Raw genomic sequence first — 25,753 nt, 5'->3', positions numbered from 1 at the left:
CTTGTCTGAGGGAATTTGCCCAAATAATGGGTCTCAGATGAGCTCACCATGTGTGAGTCTGTGGAAGACACAGAGGGCTAGAGTATAGAGACATATCACTCAAAGCCTCGCAGGTTCATTTTCAAACCACTTCCAAGTTGGCAGTGATGTCCACTCTTTAAAGAATGACTTTTGGAGGTAAAGGGAAGCTTTTACTTTAGTAACAAAGTTGCTTGTGAACTTGGCCAGGAGCCAAGAGAGCATTGGACAAGGTCCTCGGTTTAGTGCAGGGTATCTAAGTGGGAGGTCTACTAATGTGAGCACGGCTTTCCCAGGCCCTAGGTCAAAGAGGGTGTGGAAGACACATCTCAGAGGGGCTTATTTTTAAAAAAGAAAAGTCTGTCCTTAGCTTTTCCCTGAGATACAGCCTGAAGCCCAGCCAAGGGGATGGATCACAGATCTCTTCTCCCAGATTTTGCTTGAACCATCTCCTCATGCTCTGCTTCCTGGGAGCAATGGCTCCATTGGTCCCCCATCTGTTTTTGCTATTTACAGCCTTCAGTGTAAAATACGGCTTCTCTTGTTTGGAGGGACTATAACAACATCTTCTTGCCAGAGAAAAAGGAACAATAACAAGTTTGTTTCTGAAAGGTTCTTCGAACGTGACCCTGCACATCTGCTGCTGCCTCTGCGGGAAGTCCCTCGCCTGGCATGAATCACCCTCATGTTCCCTGTTAACTCGTCCCAGAGGCACAGTGCGCAGGCTGCGTTTCTGGAGAGGCTGTGTCTCTGGACCCAGCACACAGAAAGCCTCTGCCTCACTCGCTCCCTTCCCAAGAAGCTGGGGAGAATTAAGGGTTTTACATTGCTTTTTTTTTTTGCCAAGTAGGACAGCTTTCTAGGATATTGGGCTCTTGGAAAGCATTTGTGTGGAAGGAAAGAACGTTGTCCCCTGGGCTCAGAGAGTGAGGCAAAAAGTAGCTCCGAACAGCCACCCAGGGCAAAGTGCAACAGGCTTGCTGGCCTCGGGTCCAGCAGCGGGATTCACATTGGGCAGCACGAGAACTCTGGCTGGGACATCATCCCTGGGTGGTGACACCTGCTTCAAGAGCCAGACTCTCTGAAAGGAGGGGCAAGCCAGCTTGCCGCTCTCAGCGGCTCAATGGAAAGTGCTCACTGGTTCTGGTCTGCTCAGGGAAAAGCACAAAGGGAAATAAATGCCGAACAAGCTGGAGAGGGAGGAAGCAGAAGTCCCTGTGTGTTAACTTTCTCTGTCAGCCTCATCCAAGCTAGGGTGTGGGCAGAGCGGGTTTGTGGGCAGTGCAGGTGTTCAGGCACACAACTGTGTGTACGCGCATGCGTGTGCCTAGCTGTGCGCAATACCAGCCAACCACCCAAGGCCTTGGCAGAGGGGGCCAGGGTGGGCCCGGCCACCGAGCCTAGGCAGTGTGCTCAGCAGCCATGGAACAGACAGGAGAGAGGGAAACAGCCACCCTACAAGCCTCTACCCTCCACTGGCCATCCCAGACTCCATTTTACCCTCCCACTGAGCCCACAGTGCAAGGGTGAAATGCATGACTGATCCTCAGCAAAGGACCCCCATGTGCAGCCTGGGGGTGCAGCTATATCAGTCTAATTCCAGGACAGGGCATGCAACAGTGAGCCACCCCCCCCCAACGTCTGGTAACCCGTTACCCTCCTCTCCCCCACCTCATCCCGCTCAGACCTCAGGCAGCTGGAACAAGAAAACAAGGTCCTCCAGCTCTCACCTGGTGGTGCCGCATTCTGCTCTCTCTCCTGGGGGAAAAGTATATGATGTTTAATTGTTTTGTTTTGGTTTTTTTCACCTCCAGAGAACATTCATCATTTCCTCAAAACAAAAACCAAACGAAGATTCTTTGTACCCACTTAGAGTCACTCTGTTCCCACCTCCTGCCCCCGGGAACCACTGGGAAAGTTTGCCTGCACATTATTATACACAAAATTATTTAATGTGAAGTCTTCTGCATCTGGTTTCCTTCACTTAAGGCGTTTCTGAAATTCATCCAGATAGCATGATTTTGTAACTCGCTCGTCTGGTTTTTGGCAGGGTGGGGGTTGCTGGTTCTAGATTTTGTACTTCAAGCTTTGCACTGGCAATCACAACTGGTGATTGCTACTTGAGCCCCATCTCTGTCTAGCTCTACCTCCAGTTTGGGCTTTTTGGCTGGCTAATTAGTGATATCAGTCTGTCCCCTCTGGCTTTGAACCTCAAATGCTCAGATCTCAGCCTTCTGAGCTCTGTAGTCTAGGCTTAGAGGTGTGAGCCACCAGCACTCAGTACCACTCTTTTTTGTGAGTTACCGATAGCCACTGTATGGATGTCCACAGTTTCTTTACCCAATTGCTCTCTTAGTCTCTCACACCTCAGTGCTCTGCAAAGTACTCTGTCTGCCTGCCCCAAACCTACTCCTAACCAAGTTTCATCCTTTCAGTAAACGGGCCACCACTCGCTTTAAAAACGCTTTCCTTCTTAAATCCACCCACTTCCCTCCTCAACATCTTGGTCCAGGTCACCATCATCTCTTTTTCTTTTTCTTTTAACTGGATTTCCTATTCTGCTACACTCCAGCCATAACTCAGCAGCCAGAGAAGTACTTTTGAACTCTGAATCATACCCTATAGATCCTCTTGTTTAGCATACCTTCCTGTACACAAGATAAAATGCAAGCCTCATAATGTCTTCCAGAACCCTTTGAGATCTATTCTATTACTCTGACCACTCCATTGGTGTGGACCACACTGTCTTGGAATACAATGCTCTACTTGTCTTCTGCACAGTCTTCAAAGAAGCCTCTGCATTTGCTGCCTAGGGTTCTCCTGCCTGATGCTTGCAGGTCTGGCTCCTGCTTGTCTCCTGAAAAGCTGGCTCCATAGCTGGATCCCCCTGAAGTGGACACTGGTTCCCTTTCAGCACCTCTCCCTACTTCATGTCCCTGATTATCATTGATTTTACTTGTCTACTGCCAGCCTATCTCCTAGAACATTATGTTCTAGGAGAGAAAGAATCACATCTGTTCTTAAAACTGCTGTAATACATATATTTTTATGTATTATATAATATTTTGTATATATTATAAAATACATATTTTCTGGCATAAAGTATGCGTTCAAAAATATTTGTTGAATGAATATTTGTTGTTCCATTACTGCATATTTAAAATACCATCATGTATGTTCTCTGCCCCCAGAAGGAAATAACTTCCTCTAACTGAGAACCTCTAGGCCAGTGCTGGCCAACAGAACTATACTGCAAGCCATAATTTTTAGTAGCTGTATTATAAAAAAATAAAGAGAAACAAATGAGGTTAATTTTTTAATATTTGACCTAACATATCAACAAACAGTATCATTTCAATATGCATCAATATAAAAATCTAGTAAAGTATTTTATATTCTGGGTATACTAGCTCTTCCAAACCTCAGGTTTGTTTTATTCATTTCAATGAATGTTTCTGACATCTTAATCAATGTTTAGAGTGTCTAGGAGTCACATGTGGCCAGTGACGACTTCTCTAAGCAGTATAGCTCTAGATTCTAAAATCCTACACAGCACTGGCAAGATGGGACTTGCATGTATGTATGTATATATGTATGTATGTATGTATGTATAGATGGATGGATGGATAGATGATGGACGGATGGTTATCTGTAGCATACATTAATTGTATAAGGATGGTTTCTTGATAGTTCAATACATACATACAATGCATCCTTATCAAACTCATTCTCTTTACCACTCTCCCTACACTCCTTAAGAAGGAATATCTTTTTAAAATTTTCCTTTGGAGGTACAAGGATTTTAACTCAAGACTTTTCCTTCACTCAGAAAGCTTGTTTGGCTGTCACTGTGCCATGTGAGCAAAGCCTGGAGCCCAAGGGACTTCTAAGAGCATGAACTGCTACTCAGAACTATGGTTGAAGTGACAGAGTGCTAGCCTGGAGCAAAAAATTTCAGGGACAGTGCTCAGGCCCCCTGAATTTAAGCCCCAGGACTGGCACACATATGCATAAAGAGCAAGCACTTTTCCCCCCTATTGAAAACAAGGCAGCATGGGGCTGCAGAGAGAAAGAAATGAGAAGGGGAAGAGAATAAGCTGAACTTGGAATGAACTGGCACACAGTTCCTTAATTTTTAACCAAAGTTACCAGTAGTTACAAAGTAACTGCAGTGGGTTGAACTTGAACCAAACAGCAAAAAGCATAAAAAGTGGGGAAGTTAGGTGTAACAGGCAATATTTTTCTACTTAATTTGCTTATCTAGATTCTGCAGTAAAGTCCTAGGAGACACCAATTTGGGTTAAGTTTTCACACACACCCAAGACCTCCTGTAGAGCCAATGGCATCCCATGAAAGGGGTCCAAGAATGGCCTGGGATTGTTTCAGAGGAAACACTGGCTATGAAATCCACACTTCCTCTCAGAGCAACAGCTGACTGTGTCTACTGACAGTAGATTCCAGAAGCCACTTCCTGTTCCACTTCCTCTTGATTCCCAAACCACCCACTCTTCTGTGAACTTGCTGTGGCCCAGTAGCACTACCATTCATTGTTCTAACTTACCATATCCTTTCTTGACTGCAGATGTTGCTCTCTTTCCCTTTTCTTTTCTCACATGGCTGACACCTTCTTGGCTTTCCTGCTCTGCTGAGACACCACCTCTGACAGCAGACCTTCTGTCCCAATGCCCCTCACATATAATAATGGCTCTATATATCAGCCGAAACTTGTCAATCATGACACTTCTCACAAATTAATTCTTTTTTTGGTCGGTCATGGGACTTGGACTCTGGGCTTGGGCGCTATCCCTAAGCTCTTCAGCTCAAGGTGAGCACTCTACCACTTGAGCCTCAGTACCACTTGTTTTCTACTGGTTTATTGGAAATAAGAGTCTCACGGACTTTGCTGCCCAGGCTGGCTTTGAATCATGATCCTCAGATCTCAGCCTCCTGAGCAGCTAGGATTACAGGTGTGAGCCACCAGCTACAAATTAATTCTTTACTCAGTATGGTTATGGGCTGCAAAATGACATTTTAGTCAAAGTTGGACCCTATACATACTGTGGTTCCCATAAGACAACAATGGAGCTGAAAAATGCCTAGCACTCAGCTCCCATAATGTCCTTGTAGTGATACATTTGTCATGCTTGTGGTGGTGATGGTGCAGTCTTACCCACTGTCATGTAAAACTATAGCACACATAATCAGTGTTCAACACCTGGTAAAGACCATAAATGCCTGTTACTGGTGGTGGGTGTATTTGCTACGCTGTGAAGGTGGGATGTCCTCTGTTCACAGGACTGAGAGGAACAGGAAGGAAAGAAGAGGAGGATGGAAACAAAGGCTTTAGGGCATGGAATGGAACACCAGCACACCAAGGCAGCCTCTCTGGCAAGGAATCTCATATGCTACATCTCAGCCTCCTGCTCTCTAGCACTCATCACCTATTCTATAGGAACATGGGATCTCAACATCTAAAACTCGTGAGAATTGTTTTATTTACTTACTTATTTTTTGGGTCCGATCGTGGACCTGAACTCTAGGCCTGGGTGCTGTCCCTCAGCTTTTCAGCTCAAGGCTAGCGCACTACCACTTGAGCCACAGTGCCACTTCCGGCTTTTTTTTTTTTTCTGTTTATGTGATGCGGAGCAACAGTGCCACTTCTGGCTTTTTTTTTTTTTTTTCTGATTATGTGGTGCTGAAGAATCAAACCCAGGGCCTCATGTATGCAAGGCAAGCACTCTACCACTGAGCCATCTTCCCAGCCCCTTGTGAGAATTGTTTTAAAGCCCTGTTCTTAACCTTATCAGAACACTTGAGGTATATATATATATATATATGTGTGTGTGTGTGTGTGTGTGAAATAATTGGCACATCAGTCATTTCCTACAGATTTTCTGGTCCTAGTGGCTTTTGGCCCAAAAAAGTGAAGCTCCATCCCTTTCATAGACAATGCACTATTCATCTTGAGGGCTTTCAGTAAACTGAAAAACACCCACATCCTGGGTTAAAGCCTGGAGCTTACAGAATACTCAGACCTCAGAGCAATAAAAAGTCATAGATAGAAGACTCGGAGGTGATGATAAACTGAGAAATCTCTAACCAATGAAATGGCACGGCAATAGACAAGGGCAGAATAGAATGTTAACTCTTACTCCCAAGGTATGCCAGTAGCATATCATATTGTTGGGCACCTAGCAGTGTGTTCTAGGTTCAAGATGTTCTAGATGCATTAAAAAATTCACTTGTAAACATAGGTGATCTGAAAGATCTTGTGCTTCCTTTAACTTGTACTTTCCTTGAGTTATGCTATCAAAAGAACACTTTAGAGAAATGGATGCACTAAACATGATACTTTATTTCATTTTTAAAGTCTTTTTAAATATAAGGTAGTTTGAGTATTGCTTTGTTCTATATTGCTTTGTTCATTTATATAGTTTCTACTTCATCCTTCCTAATAGAAAATAGCTCTCAGAAGACATAAAGCATATAAAGGATATTAGCCCTGAGAACCCATAAAATACCTTCATTGTGTAGTAGATGTATAAAAATGAATAATGAAGCTAGGCACCAGAAAATCACACCTGTCATTTTAGCTATTCAGAAGGCTGAAATCTGAGGATCAAGATTAGAAGTCAGCCCAAGAAGGGCCAGAAAAAAATCTGTGAGACTCTAATCATCCAGTAATTTATTCACTTAGCTAATAATAAAAATGTATCACTTAAAATGCTCACTAATTGTGACAAATACACGTAGAATATAAGATGTTAATTCAGAGAAAACTGGGTAATGAGAATATGGGAACTTTGTAGTATCTTTCCAATTTCTCTGCATAGCTAAAATTGTTTTAAAATAAAAGGCTCATTAAGAGATCCTTCTCTCAAACTGTCTAGTCTAATAAGACCCATTCCATTTGTCAAAGGCAGTACACTGGACTTTTCCATAGCCATCTCACTAGAAAAATGGCATTATGGAGACCCTAGGTGGCTCTTAGATGCTCTGATACTTGTGAAGCTGTATTTTTTTCCTGGAACTTTTGTTGTTAATAAGCAGCTCAAACCTCATTGAAGGGAGATCGGATTAATCACATCTCTGAGCAAGACATGGTTAAAGGCTAAATGAAATTGGAGGACCCAAAACTAGGAGTTATGCCAACCAAAATATTATTATTTCATTAAGGCCATCCAGGCAAGGACAGAAATGAGAGGTTGCATCTGATAATGCTCAGGGAGGAGCTGAACAGAATACTTTTTCCCCCCAAGCCAAGGATTCATCTAGATTTTATTTTTTTTTAAGAGCATCTAGTTTTCAAAACCCAGATAATCTGGTTTTAAAATACACAGTAGCCACAAGCTCATAGGGCTTGGCTTTCATTACATTGTTCATGAGAAACAACCCCCAGCCTTAGCACCATAAAAACCAACTCTTACTAATAGTTTTGGAAGTTGCCTTGTCACACTTACCCTCCCTCCAAAATATACACATATACATATATGTACACATACATACATATATACATATATATGTATGCATACATTTACTTAGAGCAGTTCTTGGACTTTCTGTCACTTCCTTTCCCATTGCACTATTCTTCCTGTTTTACTTCTGTCCATTATCTACACCTCTCTATAGTCCCCCATCCTACCAAATGTGGTCCAATGCTGACATGTCAGGATGGGTAGGCAGAGACAAAGATGAAGGAAAAGGTCATTGCAATTAGCTCTTCTCCACCTTGAAGCTTAGTCCCCTGCTCCTTTAAGGACTAAGTCCTACCTTACATGTACGGATTTTCCTTTTCTGGGCCTTGAACACTGGCCAGGCACTCTGTTAGTACTCCTTTATCTGATCAACAACATCAACCTAGGCCAGGGCCCTTGGATATGAATACCTGCCTATCACAGCATGTCTATCACTTGGCTTCGGATATTTCCCAGACTAAACTAAGGCTTGTGGTTGGTTGCTTTTGATTTTCTGCAGCTAGACTACCTCCATCTCAGCTCTGCACTCAATAAATTTTCTCAACATTCCCAGTGTGGCAGGTGGGTCCAGCACCACCAGGCCTCACGTTGCTAAGTGCACAGTTTAAGCAGTTCAAGCTCATAAGTTTAAGCTGCTCAACAGATTCAAGGCCATCAGAAGATCCAGTGGAAAACACAACCCCACCAGGGACCCCCACTCCCAGACTCACCTTCACCCAGAGTCTGTTTGAGTAAGTCATGCTTGGCCTGTAGCTTAGTGATGAGGTTACTGCCATTCACATATTCTTTAAATTTCTGTAAGACACGAGGCACCAAACAGTCATGCTTGCAGTAAAATAGTGACATGTGGATGCATTTGTCATTTTTATTTGGCTAAATCATTAACCTGAAATTCAACAAGTAATTGTTAGATGCTTTCCCTTTAACCAATGTTTTACTTTCACTTCAAATGTAGAAATGTAAAAATGTAACTTTTTTTTGTAGTACCACCTCCCTAGCAATGAGGTCCCTGCTTCCAGAATTGACCTCTGTGGTGGGGAGGCCAAAGGGAAATCAGGCCAGACTCAGGGACCTGGAATGGGAAATAGAGGCCTTTGTGTCTGCTCCAAGCTCTGTTGAATGGCTACTTAGTCCTTGGGGGGACTCCAGGCCTTTCAGGTAGGGTTCAGAAACACAAAGGAAACCTAGGGTAATGGCAGCAATGAAGGCAGCTTTTGTCAGGTGAGGGCAGCCCTCCATACAAGGCAAAATACTTCTTTGGTCATCAAAGCTCTGCTGTGCTTCTGGGCCAATAGCAATAAAGATGAGGACTGTCCAGGGGCCCCTGAAGCTGAGGCCTGAGAGCTGCCAGGGAGAAGCCATGAAACAAGTCTTTCTTTCATCTGCCTAGCTCTGAAGGAGTAAGAGCTCTTCAAGGCTGCTAAGAGATGTTTCAGTTAAAAGAAGCTCAAGCCTGTACTGGGTAATAGGTTTTTCTCTTTGTATGGATGAGACAAGGACGCAGGCACAAGAAAATGATTTGCCCAGTTGCCACGGAAAGCCAATAGCAGGCCAGGCCAGGTCCTAGCTAGGTCACAGTTCTTGCCAAGCTCAGAGCACTGCAGAGTAGCACCGAGGGATGGAGTGCCATCTGGAGAACAAAACAGCCTCTGCTTCCCAGTCCCATCCAAAGCCCTAATGGGGATGCCTTTGTGGCCCTGTGAAATGCTTTGGGCTGAGAATTGAACTGATCCCCCACCTCATGAGACACAGAGACCAAGACAGCCCCTATGAACCACAAAGTAAGCAAAACGCCAACTAAACACAAACTGTGGACTGGGAATCTAGGCAGACTGGGCAGAAATCACTGCATTTGAGCTTCTGGCAGGGAGGAGAATGGCTTGGCCAGCAAAAGAACATGGCAACTGCAGAAGCTCTGAGAAGGAAGGTAAGGAGGTAGGTATGACAGCTCCAATCTACCAGACAATCTCTCACCCAGAAATCCAATGAACTACTTGGGTCAGTGCGCGCTCACAGGGGCAGAGTGATGCCAGCTGTGGAAGACCAGGACCCCTGCGGAGTAATGTCTCCAATGTTACCCTCTTCCTGTGCAAGACAGACACAAGGAAAGGCTCTTGGGGAAGGGAGCTGACGTACACACAAATTAAATTGGGGTTGTTCACATTGCCAATCCCAGTGGTATTCTGGCATGACCAGTTGGCTGGATAGCTATGTTCTTCATAGCTATGTTCTTCTCTCCTCTTCCGGGTTTCTTCTTATCTCTGGAGATCTGGATCCTTGCTTGTTGGAAGAGACACTTCCTGGATGTTTTTGTAGAACCCCTGATAGTACACACACACACACACACACACACACACACACACACACACACACACGGCCTCCTCATGACCTTAGGGAACAAACTGTATAAGCATTAGCATGCTTACACACACACACACACACACACACACACACACACACACACACACACACACACACGGGCCTCCTCATGACCTTAGGGAACAAACTGTATAAGCATTAGCATGCTTCCAGGACTGTAACTCCTCACTGTGACCTAGGACAGAATATTGACCATTTCCAGGCTTCCACATGGTCCTTGGTGGAAAATAAGTAGACTCGTGGTATGTCTCCAAGTGTGGGCAGATGATTGACTGGAAACTTCATCACCTAGCAGATTCTGCAATACCTATAGTCTAAGCCCTCACGTCTCACCTAGGGAGGGACCACAGAGACCCAGAAGCAGGTAAATGTCTAGAGCCCCATCTCAGGGAGGGGGTTGTCTAAATGCCTGTGTTTTTGTTTTGTTTGTTTTTTTAATCGGTTGTGGGGCTTGAACTCTGGGCCTGAGTGCTGTCCCTCAGCTCTTCAGCTCAAGGCTAGTGCTTTACTACTTGAGCCACAGCACCACTTCCAGTTTTCTGATGGTTTATTGGAGATAAGAGTTTGATGGAGTTTCCTGCCTGGGCTGGCTTTGAACCCTGATCCTCAGATCTCAGCCTCCTGAGTAGCAAGGATTACAGGTGTGAGCCACCGGTGCCCAGCAATGCCTGTGTTTTTAAACAGGCATCTCAAATTTCACAGGAATGTTTCAATTTGGTAACGACTGACCCAAAGCTTTTCAAAGATGCCTCCCATCATACTGAAAACCCTCTGATTTTAAATAGAAGAACTATTGTGTAAGCAGGCTTTTGTCCATCATTCTTTTGAGTCTCCTTAGGGTAAAGTTCTAATCATGAACTTGGAACTCATGCTTTGGCAGATGATTTACTGACTAAAGAAACTAAAAGCTTGCAGTCCTGTGGTCTATGGACATCACCCATGTAACCCCCCCACACACAAAAAAATGCCATCAAATTGTAAGAATGAGCTGGGTGCCCGTGGCACATGCTTGTAATCCTAGCTACTTAGGAAGCTAAGCTATGAGGATTGTAGTTCAAAGCCAGCCTGGGCAGGAGACTCTTATCTCCAATAAACAACCAGAAAACTGGAAGTGGCACTGTGGCTCAAGTGACAGAGCTCTTGTCTTACACTGAAGAGCTCAGAGACAGCACCCAAGCCGAGTTTAACCCCCACGAGTAAAAAAAATTGTTTGCATTAAGGAAAAATTATGTCCTTAAAAGACCCCAAATAATGTCACAACAAAAAATTGTAAGGAGTCATGCCAGGCAACCAAGTTGATAAATTGAGTTTTAAGAAGAAAATATAATTTTTTTTTTGGTCAGTCGTGGGCCTTGAACTCTGGGCCTGGATATTGTCCCTCAGCTCTTCAGCTCAAGGTTAGCACTCTACCACTTGAACCACAGTGCCACTTCTGGTTTTCTGGTGGTTTATTGGAGATAAGAGTCTCATGGACTTTCCTGCCCAGGCTGGCTTTGAACTGCAATCCTCGGATCTCAGCCTCCTGAGTAGCTAGGATTACAGGCATGAGCCACCAGGGCCTGGAAAAATATAACATCTTAGTCAAATATAACTGTTAGTCAGACACACTATATAATTATTTTAACTTTAAGAAGGCTGAAGCCCCTTCTTTCCTTCTGCTGCCCAGATTTCTTTGCTTCTACTACAAAAGTGAATTACTATTCATATACATATTCTCTCCTCTCATCTCTGTAGTCCACACATTCTCTTGTGAACACCTGGGCTCCATGTGGAAGTGGTGAATGCCAGGAATGGCATGGGCTGACTTTTGGGAATAAGCTTTGCTTCCTCTCTTAAGATCAAAGAACACTGGCAGAAGAAGTACCGTATGTGCCAATGATTGGCCTCAATAGGAATTCGGTATCACAAGGTAGAGTTGGATGTCAGAGGAGGGTAAGTGCTGATAGGTTAAATGAGCACAGTCCAATCAGCCAATCAGCACAGGCAGCCTACTTGCATGTTTCCAACAACCTGCCTTTGGCATTGGCCCTGGCCCATGAATTATATTTTTGACAGCATTGCATGAAGGCCATGCTCCTTAAATCTGCTCAGGATATAAGATCAGCAAGGAGAATAGGAAGGTTGGATAACTGGATGGAGGACACTGACAATCTAGAACCATAAAAGGAATCCATTAGGAAGATAACTAAATGGAAGCAGATGTAAGACCCTACTGAAGGTGTTACCTAAAGGACCTTTAAGAGGATGGAGGCCTAGCTGTACACAAAGAAGAAAGCTGGCTGATATTAGCTTTAACATAACAGAAACAAAGAATGTAATCTTAGGTTTCAGGAACAGAGTATGGTTCCTTGTACGGAAGGAATGGATATCCACTCTTCTGTGCTAGCCAGACCACTAATGAGAGTCTCACCTTTTTGTTTTGGAGACAGTCTTTGTCTGTAGCTTAAGCTGGCCTCAAACTCAAGATCCTCCTGCTTCAGCCTCTCAAGTGCTAGGATGACAGGCATACATTACCACACCCAGCTAGGAGTCTCACTTAGAGGGCACATTGGCAAATGGAACACATTCAAGAGTTACTAGGATACAGAGGTTACTTTAAAAAAAAAAAGCTTGTAAGGTAAGACTGAAAGATAGGTGCATTTATCCTGGAGAAATAAAAACCCAGCTCCCAGCAACCACAGAAAGACATGTATAATTCACCCACTCTGGGTCTTCTGTATGTCAGAGAACAGAACCAAGATCAATGGCCAGAAATCCTACTGTAGTAGATTTTTGAAGATAACAAAGACAAAGAGAAACATCATAATATCTGAAGCCAGCCCCCATCCAAACAAAAGGGGTACTCTGAGAAGGAGTAAGTTTTTAATCCTGAGGACATTTAAACAGAGCTCAGATGACCTCCGGGGAAGTGGATCAGATGACCTCCGGGGAAGTGGATCAGATGACCTCCGGGGAAGTGGATCAGATGACCTCCGGGGAAGTGGATCAGATGGAAGACTGGTCCCCTACTACCTGCATGCTCTACATTCAATAAGCCTATGTTGAACTAAAGGATCAGTTCCCTTCTCCTTGCCTCTGCTTGCCTCTGCTTGGAAAGTAACTCAGCTGGAATCTTACAGAAGGTGCTGGAAACACAGAAGCAACTGGCTTGGGTTGCTGAGGACATTAGTTCCAAAGCTTATATCCAAAATGTAACATGTACACATCAGTTGGAGCTTATGTCGAACTTGGTAGCCACTTTCTTTGTACCTGATTTGAATAAAACTCTCTCTTCGGTTTCTTTCTAGGGCAGCAAAGTTTGAGCAACCATCACCCAAGGTCAATGCTAATACTAATTGACTTTCTGCTTTTCAGAAAACCAAGCCAGACAACTTAATATTAAAAGCATGTTGGGCCGGGTGCTGGTGGCTCACGCCTGCAATCCTAGCTACTCAAGAGGCTGAGATCTGAGGATCATGGTTCAAAGCCAGCCTGGGCAGAAAAGACCGTGAGACTCTTATCTCCAATAATCCACTAGAAAACTGGAAGTGGTGCTGTGGCTAAAGCGGTAGAGTGCTCGCCTTGAGCTGAAGAATGCAGGGACAGCGCCCAGGCCCAGAGTTCAAGCCCCATGACCCAACAACAAAAAAAAAAAAAAGCACGTTGGAAGGTTCTTAGCCTCAGGTCTAAGTAACCCATAGAGTTTTGCTGATTCATTTACTCAGGCTTCTCCCCAAAGTCACAAGCAAGGGGGTCAGCAAACAGTGGGGGCTGTGGGCACAGGATGCCACTGACCGTAAAATAAAACATTTCCGTTTCCTGCTGGTTGGCTCTCCTTTTGGCGATATTGATCTTGCTCATGTAGGTCTCAGAGGCAGCGGACTTCACGGACTCTGTAGACCGGCTGTGCTGGAAGGCATCGGAGACGTCGAAGTCCTCGACGGTCAGCATATCCTGCAGGGTCTGCATGGTGGCATCCAGGGTTTTTCTAACCTGGAGAAACATAGTGTACCCAAGATCCCCTTATTCTCCTCAAGCCTTTAACACTCCAAAGTCCTTTTCCCAGTATTTACCTTACTCTTTCACATAAAGTTCCTAGAAGGCAGGCAGGCCCAAGATGAGCCCTGGCCCCATTACAGCCTTGTGGAAAGTAAGACAAATTACTCATTGGTCCAAGATTATATAGCTGGCTGGGTGAGAAGCTGGGATACCCAATCTCTAGCCATTATTGCATTGATTCTGCCAGAAGGACCTTGGGGCGTGCTGTGATGACCAAGGGACTCAGATGTCCAGTGTATCCTTGTCTCTTATAGATCACCCATCCTTTCATGCCTGTTCTACAGCACAGATGGACTCCCCAGAACAAGCCAGGCCATGTGGAAACCCTCACTTACCTCCTCATTCTCTATCTTGAGTGTGGCCAGTCTGGACTGCAGCTGGTGGTACCGCATGAGCAGCTCCGTCTGCACCGGCTGCTGTGCACTGACCTGGCACACCTGCAGGAAGAAACCTGCTATAACTGCAGCTGCCCAGGGCCTCCTCATCTTCCAGGACCAGGACCGAGGCCACCATTAACATCCTCTCTATAGCCAAGGATAAAGGCTCAGCAAGGTGAGGTGACCTGTCCCTGGGCACTTAGCCTATGTGTGGCCAGATGGGAGCCAGGCTCTTCGTATTCCAGAGACCAAGGTGGTCTCTCAAGGTGCCTTCTCAGTCACGATCTTCTTCATGTGTGCCATGATTGTGGGCTTACAAAGAGATACAGCATACCTTTATTAAGTGAAACGAATTCATTGAATTCAAGGCAGGAAGTTGTAGAAAGCAAGCAAGTGCCTGAGCGAGGTATGGTGGTTCATGCCTATAATTCCAGCATTCAACAAGCTGAGGTCAGCTTGGGCTATACAACAAGACTTTGCCTCAACAAAACAAAAAATAATGAGAGGAAGAAGGAAGGAAGAAAGGGAGGGAAGGAGGAAAGGAGAGAAGGCAGGAGAGAAAGGAAAGATCAATAGAGTGTTCCTGTTGCCCATAAGAACATGACAAGATGTGTCAAGAGAGGCAAGCATATAGCAAGGCTATACACTCTCATAGCTGGTTGATGGGTAAGGGGAAGGAGGGAAGGCTGAGAAAGCACGGTTGGCTCTCTGTCTGTGGTTTCCACATCACACATTCAACTAACCAAAGATGGAAAAATTGTTGAATATGCACATACTTTTTCTTCATTATCCCCTAAACAATGCAGTACAATAATTACTGTTGCAGTGTCTACTTAGGTATTGTAAGTAATCTAGACATAATTTGAAGTACAGGTTATATGTAGATATGGTGCTATTTTATATAAGGCACTTGAGCGTATCCACAGAGGCACTCCTAGAGCCAGTCTCCCATGGATACTGGCTGCACTATTTTCCCTACGACTTTTGTCCAGGACTCTGCTACTATCTGTAGGCAAGGCTAGCTGGTGTGCTTTAAGATTTTACTCTTCTAGGAACACAGCTAAGATCACAAGGACTAGCGGAGCTCTGCTGAAAAAGTAGAGCTTTGCCAACCCAACTTCACAGTGACCAGTGGCAGCCTTGGACTAGCATTTTCAGGCTCGGCGATGGACCACAGGGCAGACACGAGGACAGAGGAATGTGACAGGAGCAGCGGCACTGCTCTCACCTGCAAATGAAGTGGGATAGAGCTGTGCAGAGGGCACAGCACATGCCATCTTTTAAGATGCCTCTGCCTCCCCGACCCCCAATCATCAGATATGTGGATGGGCCAGCTGTGCTCCCACTGGGATGCAAAGGCTAGCTGGCTCTGCTACCCTGCTGGTCTGGGTCCCCTCAAATCCCAGAGGGAGGAATGATTTGGAAAAGCTCAGAAAGCTATTTGCATCAGAGATTTTATGGAACTTATAGTACTGTAACGGGGAGAGTAATATCATGTCTTCCCATGTTTTATTCTTGTCATTTTCAGGCTACATTAAGACACTGAGCAGCACAGGCCCTGAAGGAAACTTGGCTGTCCGGAAGGTCAAGGGCTCACAGCACTGGAGGCAGCAGGACGCTGACAAAGGTGTGGCTGGAGTGGCTGTGAAGCCCGCTGTGGTGTGAAGTACCCCAGGAAGAGCAAGACTCTTTCCGCGCAAGCCTGGGTTCCAAGCCTTGGCATCTACCACACATGCTAGGGAGGGATGGTTAGGAAGCTGAGATCCTGCGATTCTATAGGGGAGGCACTTGAGTCAGCAAAACAAAAATATCAGTGGTGGTTCCCCTGCCGCCCCCCCCTTGCTGGAGAAGCTCTGAACCAAAAACCAGTTCCCAGGCTTCTGATATGCACCCAGGGCTACTGTCCTCCTTCCATCCATGCCCTGCCAACATGGGAGAGCATGGACACAGATGTGTTGTCAATGTGTCCCTCATAAGTTCACAGGTAAGAAATGTAACCCCTAAAGCCATATGTAATGGTATTTGGATGTGGGGCCTCTGGCAGACAATCAGAATCAGAAAAGCTCATGAGGATGGGTATTGGTAACTTTGTGAGAAGAGACCCAAGTTCACACACTTGCTGTAGCACCATGTGGTGCCCTGCAGCACTATATGATAGACCAAGAAGGCTCCTACCAGATGCTGGCACTGTGCACTTGGTCTTCCCAGTTCCCAGAACTGTGAGCCAAAGCAACCTCTGTTCTTTCTAAGTAATACAGCATCAGGCACTTTGTTACAGCCACAGAAACCCAACTAAGATTCAGCTACAGGCATGAACCCCTGCAGAAAACTTACCTCATCCCCCATGTGGGGCTGGAACTCAAACTTCAGCGGGGGGCAGAAGACCTGGTTACACATGTCCATGACCGTGTGCTTGTCGCTCCGGGAGTCCAGGTTATCTACTGCGTTCTCAATGACATCCAGCCCCTCATGGCGAGAGGTTTCCAGGTTGTACTCAGCAGAGAGGTAGGTCCGGAAGGTGCGCGCCAGGCTGGCATGAAAGCCCAAGTCACAGCACTTGGGGAGAGGCAACAATAGCAGGGGTAGGGATGAGAGCCAGGACAGTGACTTATGCTCACTTTAGAGCACTATGGAAGCTACCTACCACACAAACCACCCAAAGCCTTCAAAGAATGCAGGGGAGGGGACGGGGGCTGAGATTTGGGCAACAGTAGAGCTTCTTTTGGCTGCCCAAGTTCACCACTACCCTTTTATCTCCAAGATTTCACACGTGTATCTCTTCTAACACAAAAGTTCCTCTTTTGGCATTTGTTTTCTAAGCCCCTTCCTCTGGAAGCCTTCCTTGGTGTTCTCCATACTCAAAGCCTGGCTGCAGAGGTTCCCCCAAAGCTTGAATGGTGATCATGGGTCCCTTCTACAGCCAAGGAAAAGCAGTGACTGCCCCCCTCCCCACAAATTCCAGAACAGCACATAACAGGGCCAGAGCAACCAGTGCTGAGCCTTAAACGAAGTAAGCATCTACAGGGGAAGATCTCCCATCTGCTCAGGAAGCAGAGGTGAGAGAGAGAGCTGCTGCTCCAACAGAGTGGACGTAGAGGCCCTCCCTGTCACTGCCCCCATCAGTGTCCTTCCTCCAAGCCCAGGTGTCCTCTTGACAGCCCCGCACAACTGGCACTGCTGAGTCCGTGTTCACCCTCTGCAAACTACCTGGTTCCCACGGCAACGTCCCCACACAAGGCTGACCTGTGTCACCATCTCCTTTCCCATGCTGTGTGCCTGGCTGGTTGGACCCAGGGGACCCAGGTTGGACCCTTCACTGGCATCCTAGGAAGTCCCCAGAGTGTTGTGTGTGACTCTCCCACACCCAGCAAAGGCCCTGATGCAGAGGCAGTGTGGGAAGTTCTCACTGAATACATGACTGGTCAAGACAACTGTGAGGATCTGGCAATGCTCACCTTCCACCCATGGAAGTAGCAACCAGTAAGGTATCATGACCTAGTTGCAAACACTTCCTGCTCTTCTGCTCCAGCAGGGCTCCAAAAAGCCTGAGCACCTCCACTGTCAGCAGAAGATCAAGGCTGACCCCTCAGCTGATGAGGTGCAGCCCCGCTCAGCCCCCAGCTCCCCAGGGAACTCACATCAATGAGATCGGAGACATCGTGGATATAATATTTGCTGATAGCAGCATTGGTGGCTGCCAGATTTAGTAGGTAGTCATTCCTGGCCTTTGTGCATTTCAGCTTGTTCTCCGAATACTTGGCTTGTCTCTGGAAGGAGAAAGAGCAGGTATCAGAGCTGAGCCATCCAACAGGGAGGTCTGCGATTTTCTCAACAGCAACTGAGAACTTTGTCTAAAGTGACAAGCTTATCTAAAATGTCCCCCATGCCCTTGCCTACTCAGTGTTTTCTTCATGAGGCCTTCCCACCACCTCTCCATAAACCTCCTGACTGTCAGCCCATCAGTGTCTCCCACCAGGAAACTAAGAAATCAGTGATGAGAACTGCCTTGTTTGTTACTGTTGGGTCTGCAGTGCCCAGGATAGTTCTGCCCAAAGCAGGTCCTCAGGGATTCACCCCAGTATTGTTCTCTCTTGCTGGGACATGCCAAGTTCCAATTGGCCCTTGTCCTTGACCCCAGCCACCCAACTGTCTTCTGAAACAAGCCCTGATATACATTAATTCCTGTCAGCTAAGTGCCTCTGTTCTCTGGTGGCTGAGTCCTGGCCAGGCCTAACCAGCACTAGTAGGAGTGTGGCCAGCCTGCTTCCTTCAAGACACTGACCTCATACAAAGGGGAAGGGTTAAAGCTGTCAGCTAAGTGCCTGATTCTCCCCTTTGTATGCCCCACTTGGGAGATTCCCCCCCCCCCTCACACACACACCTTCTCCTTCATCTTTTCAATCTTCTTCACAGAGCTGCGGCGCTGGGGCCGGTCCTCATGCCGGAGCAAGTTCATGCTGAGCTCTCCTGATTTGTTGAACTGCTTCTCCTCCTGCTTCTCAGCCTCCTTCAGCTTGCTTTCTGCGCTGATGCTCTCCGCATGGTACATGTGGTAGGTTTTCATGACCTGGGGACAGGTGAGTGTGAGAAACCACCAGTCTACACTGTTTCTCTCGGCCTTTCCCCTGGGTGCTGCACCATACCTGTCCCTGCCCTCTTCCCAGCACACACACTGAACACCCTCACTTCTTTTTTGCACAAACTCTGAGTACTGGAAATAACGCTGATTGTGATTACTAGCAGCTTCAGCATGACCATCATCATCAAGTCCCTACTAAGCACCAGGCATGAGCTGATAAAGAGAAAATTACAAAGGGTGAACATAGCCCAGAGGCAATGGGAAGCTTGGCTCTTCCTCAGTTGTGCTCTATAGACCTGTGAGTGGTGATTCTGTATCTTCCCATCCTAGTAGTGGGAAAGACCCCGCATACTCATCTGACTCCTTAGGGAACATCCTTCTTATAAATAACATCCTCCATACAAATAAATTTCTCAGTTAAGTATGTGGATCTGCCAGCAAAAGGCTTATTATTACATAAGCTAACAGATATTCTATATCCTGTGGAATACACTCGTTGCCTATAGAAAGAATCCTATAGAGTAAATTCCACTTTTCTATTCTACTTCCAGAACACAAGTTGGCTAATGTTTTAACGGGGAAAAGTTCGAGGCAGAGATTTCACACTGAAAACCTCCCAAACTTGCAAAACAATGCACAAATAGAAAATGCAGTCAACTTTTCCTCATGGATCTTGGTAGAAAGAGCTCTCTGTCTTCTGCACATTTTGGGTCATGTGCAATTATCTTTTTCTCCTACTCATTCTATTCTCCATCAAGCCAAACTTCCCAGGACAGACTGAGTGTGCTCCAAAGATTCCTTGCTTGGAGAACACAGCTCTGAGAACCAGATGGGCCCTAGAAATACCTCCTTGCTGGCTTCATCCATTCTGTAACCCAGTTTCCCTAAACTCCTGTACAAACAACTCAATGAACCAGAAAATGTGCTGTACCCAATGCATTTTCGACACCTAGTGGCCAAAAGAATGGCTGCAGGCTTCGAGGGAGCCAAAGCAGATACTTAATTGTTAGGAGATCGCTATGTCTGCTCTGGTCTGTCTCCTTTCCCTTCACATTCTCCTCTGTCCCTCCACATTTGCAGATGCACCTGTTTCTTTCCCTCAGCACCAGATGTTGCTGCTCATTTCCAGATTCCACCCTTTCTGAGTTCAAGGATTCTTGCTACAAGTACCTTTTCTACTTTAGCTCCAAGTCTACTTTTGTCAATCACCCATCTATTGTCTGTGGTAGGTAGCGCAGAGAAAGAAAGACAACCTCTATTTGCATCTCAATCTTCCTATCTAATCGTCGGTGAGCAAATCTATCCAATCACCCAAGGGCAGTGTCCCAGCTGGGTGTGCTCCCCTCCTACATTTGCCTTGGCCCATTTCACTTTTCCTATTTTGCTTGTTTTCTTTCACTTCTCTTGAACTGCAGAGTACTCATCTTATTCTCCAACAAGCTAAACTTCCCAGGACAGACTAAGTGTGTTCCAAGAATTTCTTGCTTGGAAAACACAACTCTGAGAACTTAGGGAGCCAAATTCTCATTGATTCCACAGATTGCTGGACACAAGGACAACTCTGCTGCCCAGGGTGATATGACAGACAGCTGTCCTCAATGAGGGGGTCTCTCTGAAAAAAGTTTATTTATACCAGAAACCTCTAGCTGTTCCCTTTATTTAATTACAGTTATCCTTTGGTATTTATGGAGGATTGTTTCCAAGACCCCCCACCGATACTAAAATCTGCAAATGCTCAAGTCCTTTATATAAAACAGCATGGTATTTGCATATAACCTAAAAATTTCTTTCTGTATACTTCAAATCTTCTCTCCCTGACTTATAATACCTAATACAATGTAAGTAATATAATAAGTCATTTTCATATTGTACTCTTTAGAGAACAAAAAGAACAAGGAAAAGGCTTGTACGTGTCCAGTTCTGACACAATTGTTTTCTGACTATTTTCAGTCTGTGGTTGGTAGAATCTGTAGATGCAGAACCAACTTGATACCCAGAGTTGACTGTGCCTGAAACACAGCAAGAGGATCACAGTTCAAGTCCAACCTGAGCAAAAAGTTAGCAAGATCTCTCCAATTAATACCTAGTATTGTGGTATATGTCTGCCGTCCCAGCCACACAGAGTATAAATGGGAGGATAATAAATAGAAAGACCCAGGGGAATACGTGAAATTTTATTTGAAAAATAACTAAAGTGAAAAAGGTCTGGGGGAGATGAGTCAAGTAGCAGACCACTGGTCTAGCAAGAGCAAGACTCTATGTTCAAACCCCAGTACCAAACATAAGAATAACAACAAAAGGAAAGAGAAGGAAAGAAGAAAAAGGAATAGCAAAGGATGTGCATTCCTAAATCACATAGGAAGCCAGGCAGAACTGAGGCGGGAACATTGTTTTTGATACCTAAGCCTGCCTGTTCTGGAATCTCTGCCCTTCACTATGGAGGATGCTTTGCATCCTCCCAAGGTTCCCAGATCCTGAAACAGGCAAGTGCCAGTGGCGCTGTTCTTCAGACCCTTATTTAAGTACAAAAGCAAATAAACAGAATCCGGACACTGACAGCTATGGAGTGACACACTGGGGCACAATAAGGGTTAGTTGTTATAAAACAGCTTCTCAACAAGTCAAACTATATGTGCCTGCTCCACTCCACAGGCATGGCCTAGAAATCCCAGAATTTCAGTCTGACAACCCATGTGGCCTGTACAACTTATATTCCATCTTAATTTACTCATCATCCATGTTTATACACTATCTTAACCTACTAGAATGCCAACTCCTGAGGGCTAGGACTTTCATTCATAATCATAGAGCAAAGAATGGTAGTCAGCAACTATGGATATTTATTTACATGTCTGAGTGAATGAATGCTTGGTTGGATGAATGGATCCACAGAGCAGTGGACTTATGAGTACGGTTGATTGGCTGGTCAAGTGGATAGACAGGTAGAGGGATAAATGCGTAGTGCAGGGTGGATAGATGGTGGTGGGTGCATGGATGAGGCAAAGGGAAAAAGAGAGGGAGAAAGAGTAAAATGAGGGAGACACCGTTGGGATTCTATCTTGGGATTCTATCTTGGGATTGAGGTCAGCACTAGCACCATCATTCAATATTTACCAAGCAGTAATATTCCCAGGTAATATGCCAGGAAACATTACAGTATATAAAAAATACTACAGTATTGCAATGTTACAGTATTACAATATTATAGTTTGTATGATATATGGAGTCTCTACCCGGATGTAGGGACACAGTCAGTTCTACAAGTGATTATCCTATAATGTAATGAGCACTCTGATGAGGGGGAGTACACAATTCCATAGGAAGACATCCTGGAGGTGGTGACATCTAAATTGACTCAGGAAGGGAGAACAGTGACTTGCAAATGGGTGGAAGTGAGCCCTGAGCCCAGGGGAAGCAAGAGCCAAAGAGGACAGAGAGGACAAAGAGGACAGCTTCCACAGATAGAAGAGCCTCAGGTGACTGCTGGAGCCACGGCTGCATCCCACCCCAGCTGCCCCATCAGAGGACATGTGTTGTTCTTAGTCTGAGATCATCTAGGTCTTCAGTAACAGTTTCCTGATTTCCCGAATCCTCAAAATTCCCCTCCGGTATTCCCAGGGACCATGGGGTTCATGAGAAACTGACACCACCTCCAATCCTGGGATGGGCATGAGGCCCAGGCCTGGCTAATTGGCACACATCATGTTAATCTGGCCATATGAGTAGGGCTCAAGGTCTCAACCAGGCCAATTAGAAGCAGCCCTGGGGCTTTGCTGCAAACACTAGGAAGGGAGACTTCTCTTTCTCTGAAAGGAGGAAGGATGCTTGCAGTGCTGGGGATAGCCTTTGTCACCATATGGAAGATGCCTGATAGATCACGAAGCCCACACAGAAGAAAACAAAGCCAAATAAATTTGGACAAGGGACATCCAACAAAGGAAGGAAGGGTGGAAGGGAGGGAGGGAGGGGAAGGGAAGGATGGAGGGAGGGAATTAGGATAAACAGAGGAAATACAGTTCTACTGCCTTGGATCTAGTGAGTATATGTACTAGATGATGAAATGATTGTTATGCCTCAATGTTTACATATTTATTGCGCACTTAATGGGGTTCCAGGCACTATGCAAGGTGTTTGAAATGGTGTGGAAGATAGCACATACTCTCTGGACAAGGCAGATAATTAGGCAAGTGTGTGAACCCCTGTGCCTGCCTATGCTGGGGCTACCTGCTCATGCGGTTCAACACTTGTCATTTTTCCATATCTAGTACTATGGTTTGAATGTGTCTTGCAAAGTGCAGGTGTGTGAAAATTAATCACCAATGTAACAATGTTGGGAGGTGATTAATGACTGCAGATGTAGGTTAGTTATCAGAAGAGTGTGTTTGTTATAAAATCGAGTTTGGCTTCCTCTTGCCATCTTGCCTTGGTCATTCTTGCCTCCTGCCTTCTGCTGTGGGATGGTGTGGCAGGAAGGTCCTAGCCAGCTTCTGGCACTGTGCTCTTGGACTTTAAGTTATATATATATATATATATATATATATATATATATATATGTGTGTGTGTGTGTGTGTGTGTGTGTGTGTGTGTGTGTGTGTGTGTGTGTGTGTGTGTGTGTGTGTTCTTTATAAAATACATAGCATCTAACAGTTTGCTATAGCATCACTAAATAGACTAAAACAGCCACTAAATAGATTCAAAAGATAGGCTTCCTTCCCTTCTAGATGTGTGTGCGTATATACATGTACACGTGCGCACGCGTGCACACACACACATACACGCTCAAGCACTGCTCAAAGCAGTCCTGCTCCCAACTAGCCAAACAGCACAGTAGCTTATGAACACCGCTGTCTGGCCAAGCAGGGAATGGGGATGAGGGGGGGGGCAATGGTGGTGTTCCTTGCTGGAACCCTGATGGTTCCTCTTGAATGCCACCCCTCTGTTGTCTTGGCTGTTCGGTGCCTTCATTACCACACCTCTTCTGTGTTCCTCACTCTGTGTCAGATTCCCCAGTGGGATACTACCCCAATATGTAACCACGTCTCCTCATGCAGACACACCAATGATCAATAAGTGCATTTGAACCAAATATGTGTTCCTCAAGGGATTGGAAGAGGTGACCAGGCCACCCTAGTCCTCTGAGGACCAGTTCCATTCTGGGCTAAAACTGTGCACACACTCTGTGACAAGCAGGCAGAACTCCCCTGAGCGAAACATGCCGATGTGACAATCCTGCCAAGCTGTCCTGTCTAGACATATATCTCACCTCCCTCCCAGAGTGGTGTGAAGATAAGAGCTTCAAAGGGTCCTGCAATTAGTCCTGCTTCCCTGCTCACCCACCTTCATTCCTCCAATGAGGCAGAGCAGGCCCACAGCCCAGCTAACTTGTGCTGGGTCAGCTTCCTGATGCATGACAGGGGAGTTACTTATGCAAGCAAGATAATTTCCAGTGTCACCACCATTTTATTAACCTCTTCAATGGCCTTGGGATCTTTCTGGTGCATAGAAGGGAAGATGCAGTGCAGTGCTAATATGCCTGTAATGCTTCTCCACTGCTGCGTAGCAGAGAGGGCCAGGCTGAACAATGCTACCTGGGTTTCGATATGCCATGGAGCCCTCTTTCTATACTACTTGTCTCACATTGGCTCTAGACACCTCCTTCCAAATAAATGGCCCTTGGTCTCTGCAGGTTCCAACTCTTCAGATTCAGAAAACTTTGGCAAAAAAAGGGGCAGAAAAATTTGATTTAAAAAAGGTGCTATCATTGCTTAAACCATACAGAATAACAACTATTTCCATATTTTTACATATAATTTTGTATTAGGTATGACAAGCAATCTAGAAGTGATGTAAAGTATATAAGAGATATGTATTGGTTCTATGTAAATACGATGGCATATTCTGCAAGACACCTGAGCATTTACACATCTGGGCATCTGTGAGGAAGGCTGGAACCAATACTCTGTAAATACCAGGAGACAACTGGAGTAGATACATATTTATAGAAATAGGTTAGCACAGTTACTCAAGAAGCCTGAGGGAGATGCTTAAGCACACATTCCGGCATAGGTGTGGATAGGTAACCCTGGCCTGATGATCTGTGCCTCAGATCTGTCATTCCTAAAATGGGGGTGGTATTATCAGGAGGAAGAAATGGGTCAGCCCACCTAAAGCACTCAGACCAGTGCCTGGCTATAGTTCAAAGGGAGATGCAGTCCCACAGGTAGGGTGGGTTATGCTGATTCGAACTAGGTATGTGGTGTGTCCTGACATGTGCTGTTCGGTGAATAAAACAGCTCTAGTAGTAGACTGCACTAAGTAGGCACTGACAAGTAAGTAACAGGGATAGTAACTTGACAGTGAATCTGGCAGTGGGAGACACACTTCTCGCCATCCAGCTTTTTGTACTGTTTAATTACTGCTATTTTGTTTCTTGTTCTTTTTCCTGAGTGCACACATAATCCATTTCTAAATTTAAAAGTAAATGATTTTTAAAAAGAAAGATCCTCTAGTTAAGTCTGGCATGTGTAGAATGGAGCAAGGCCTGAGGACAGCCAGCCAAGGAGAGGTGATTATTCTTTTTCAGGCAAAACCTGTAAGACTCAGGTTGACCACTGGCAAGGGAAGCTAGAGGAGAGAGAAAAAGGCAGAACTAAGAGGAAAAATATGGTTGCCTGGTTCATCCACGAGAGATGATGGTGTAGCACAAATGCTGGCCAGATGCCAAGCTGCTCTGTGGGCATCCCTCTCCCAGCCGCAGCTGGATGAGGAGGTAGAAGCGTGCTGGGTTCCAGGGAAGAGCTGGGCTCACAAGGTTCCCTGGCAGGGCCATGAAGGCAGCCCATCTGTCTCTAAATCCTGTGCCCTCGCTAATGCACACGGCTACATTT

General features: G+C 45.5%; 1 protein-coding gene across 1 annotated transcript in view; it reads right to left on the bottom strand.

Moving 5' to 3' along the window:
* Srgap3 (SLIT-ROBO Rho GTPase activating protein 3) overlaps window positions 1–25,753 on the bottom strand; it is a 188,356-nt gene that overhangs the window by 32,868 nt on the left and 129,735 nt on the right. Inside the window, exons 5-11 of the mRNA XM_013010354.1 lie at window positions 18,669–18,854; window positions 17,926–18,054; window positions 16,622–16,843; window positions 14,246–14,347; window positions 13,647–13,844; window positions 8,204–8,288; window positions 1,749–1,776 (exon numbers count right to left, since the gene is read on the bottom strand). Coding sequence (XP_012865808.1) covers window positions 1,749–1,776; window positions 8,204–8,288; window positions 13,647–13,844; window positions 14,246–14,347; window positions 16,622–16,843; window positions 17,926–18,054; window positions 18,669–18,854 — 950 coding nt within the window. The remainder of the gene's footprint in view (window positions 1–1,748; window positions 1,777–8,203; window positions 8,289–13,646; window positions 13,845–14,245; window positions 14,348–16,621; window positions 16,844–17,925; window positions 18,055–18,668; window positions 18,855–25,753) is intronic.

Source organism: Dipodomys ordii, unplaced genomic scaffold (genome assembly GCF_000151885.1).
Source record: "Dipodomys ordii isolate 6190 unplaced genomic scaffold, Dord_2.0 Scaffold12, whole genome shotgun sequence".
NCBI lineage: Eukaryota > Metazoa > Chordata > Mammalia > Rodentia > Heteromyidae > Dipodomys > Dipodomys ordii.
Note: the sequence above shows the minus strand (reverse complement) of the source record. Positions and strands in the feature narration are given on the sequence as shown.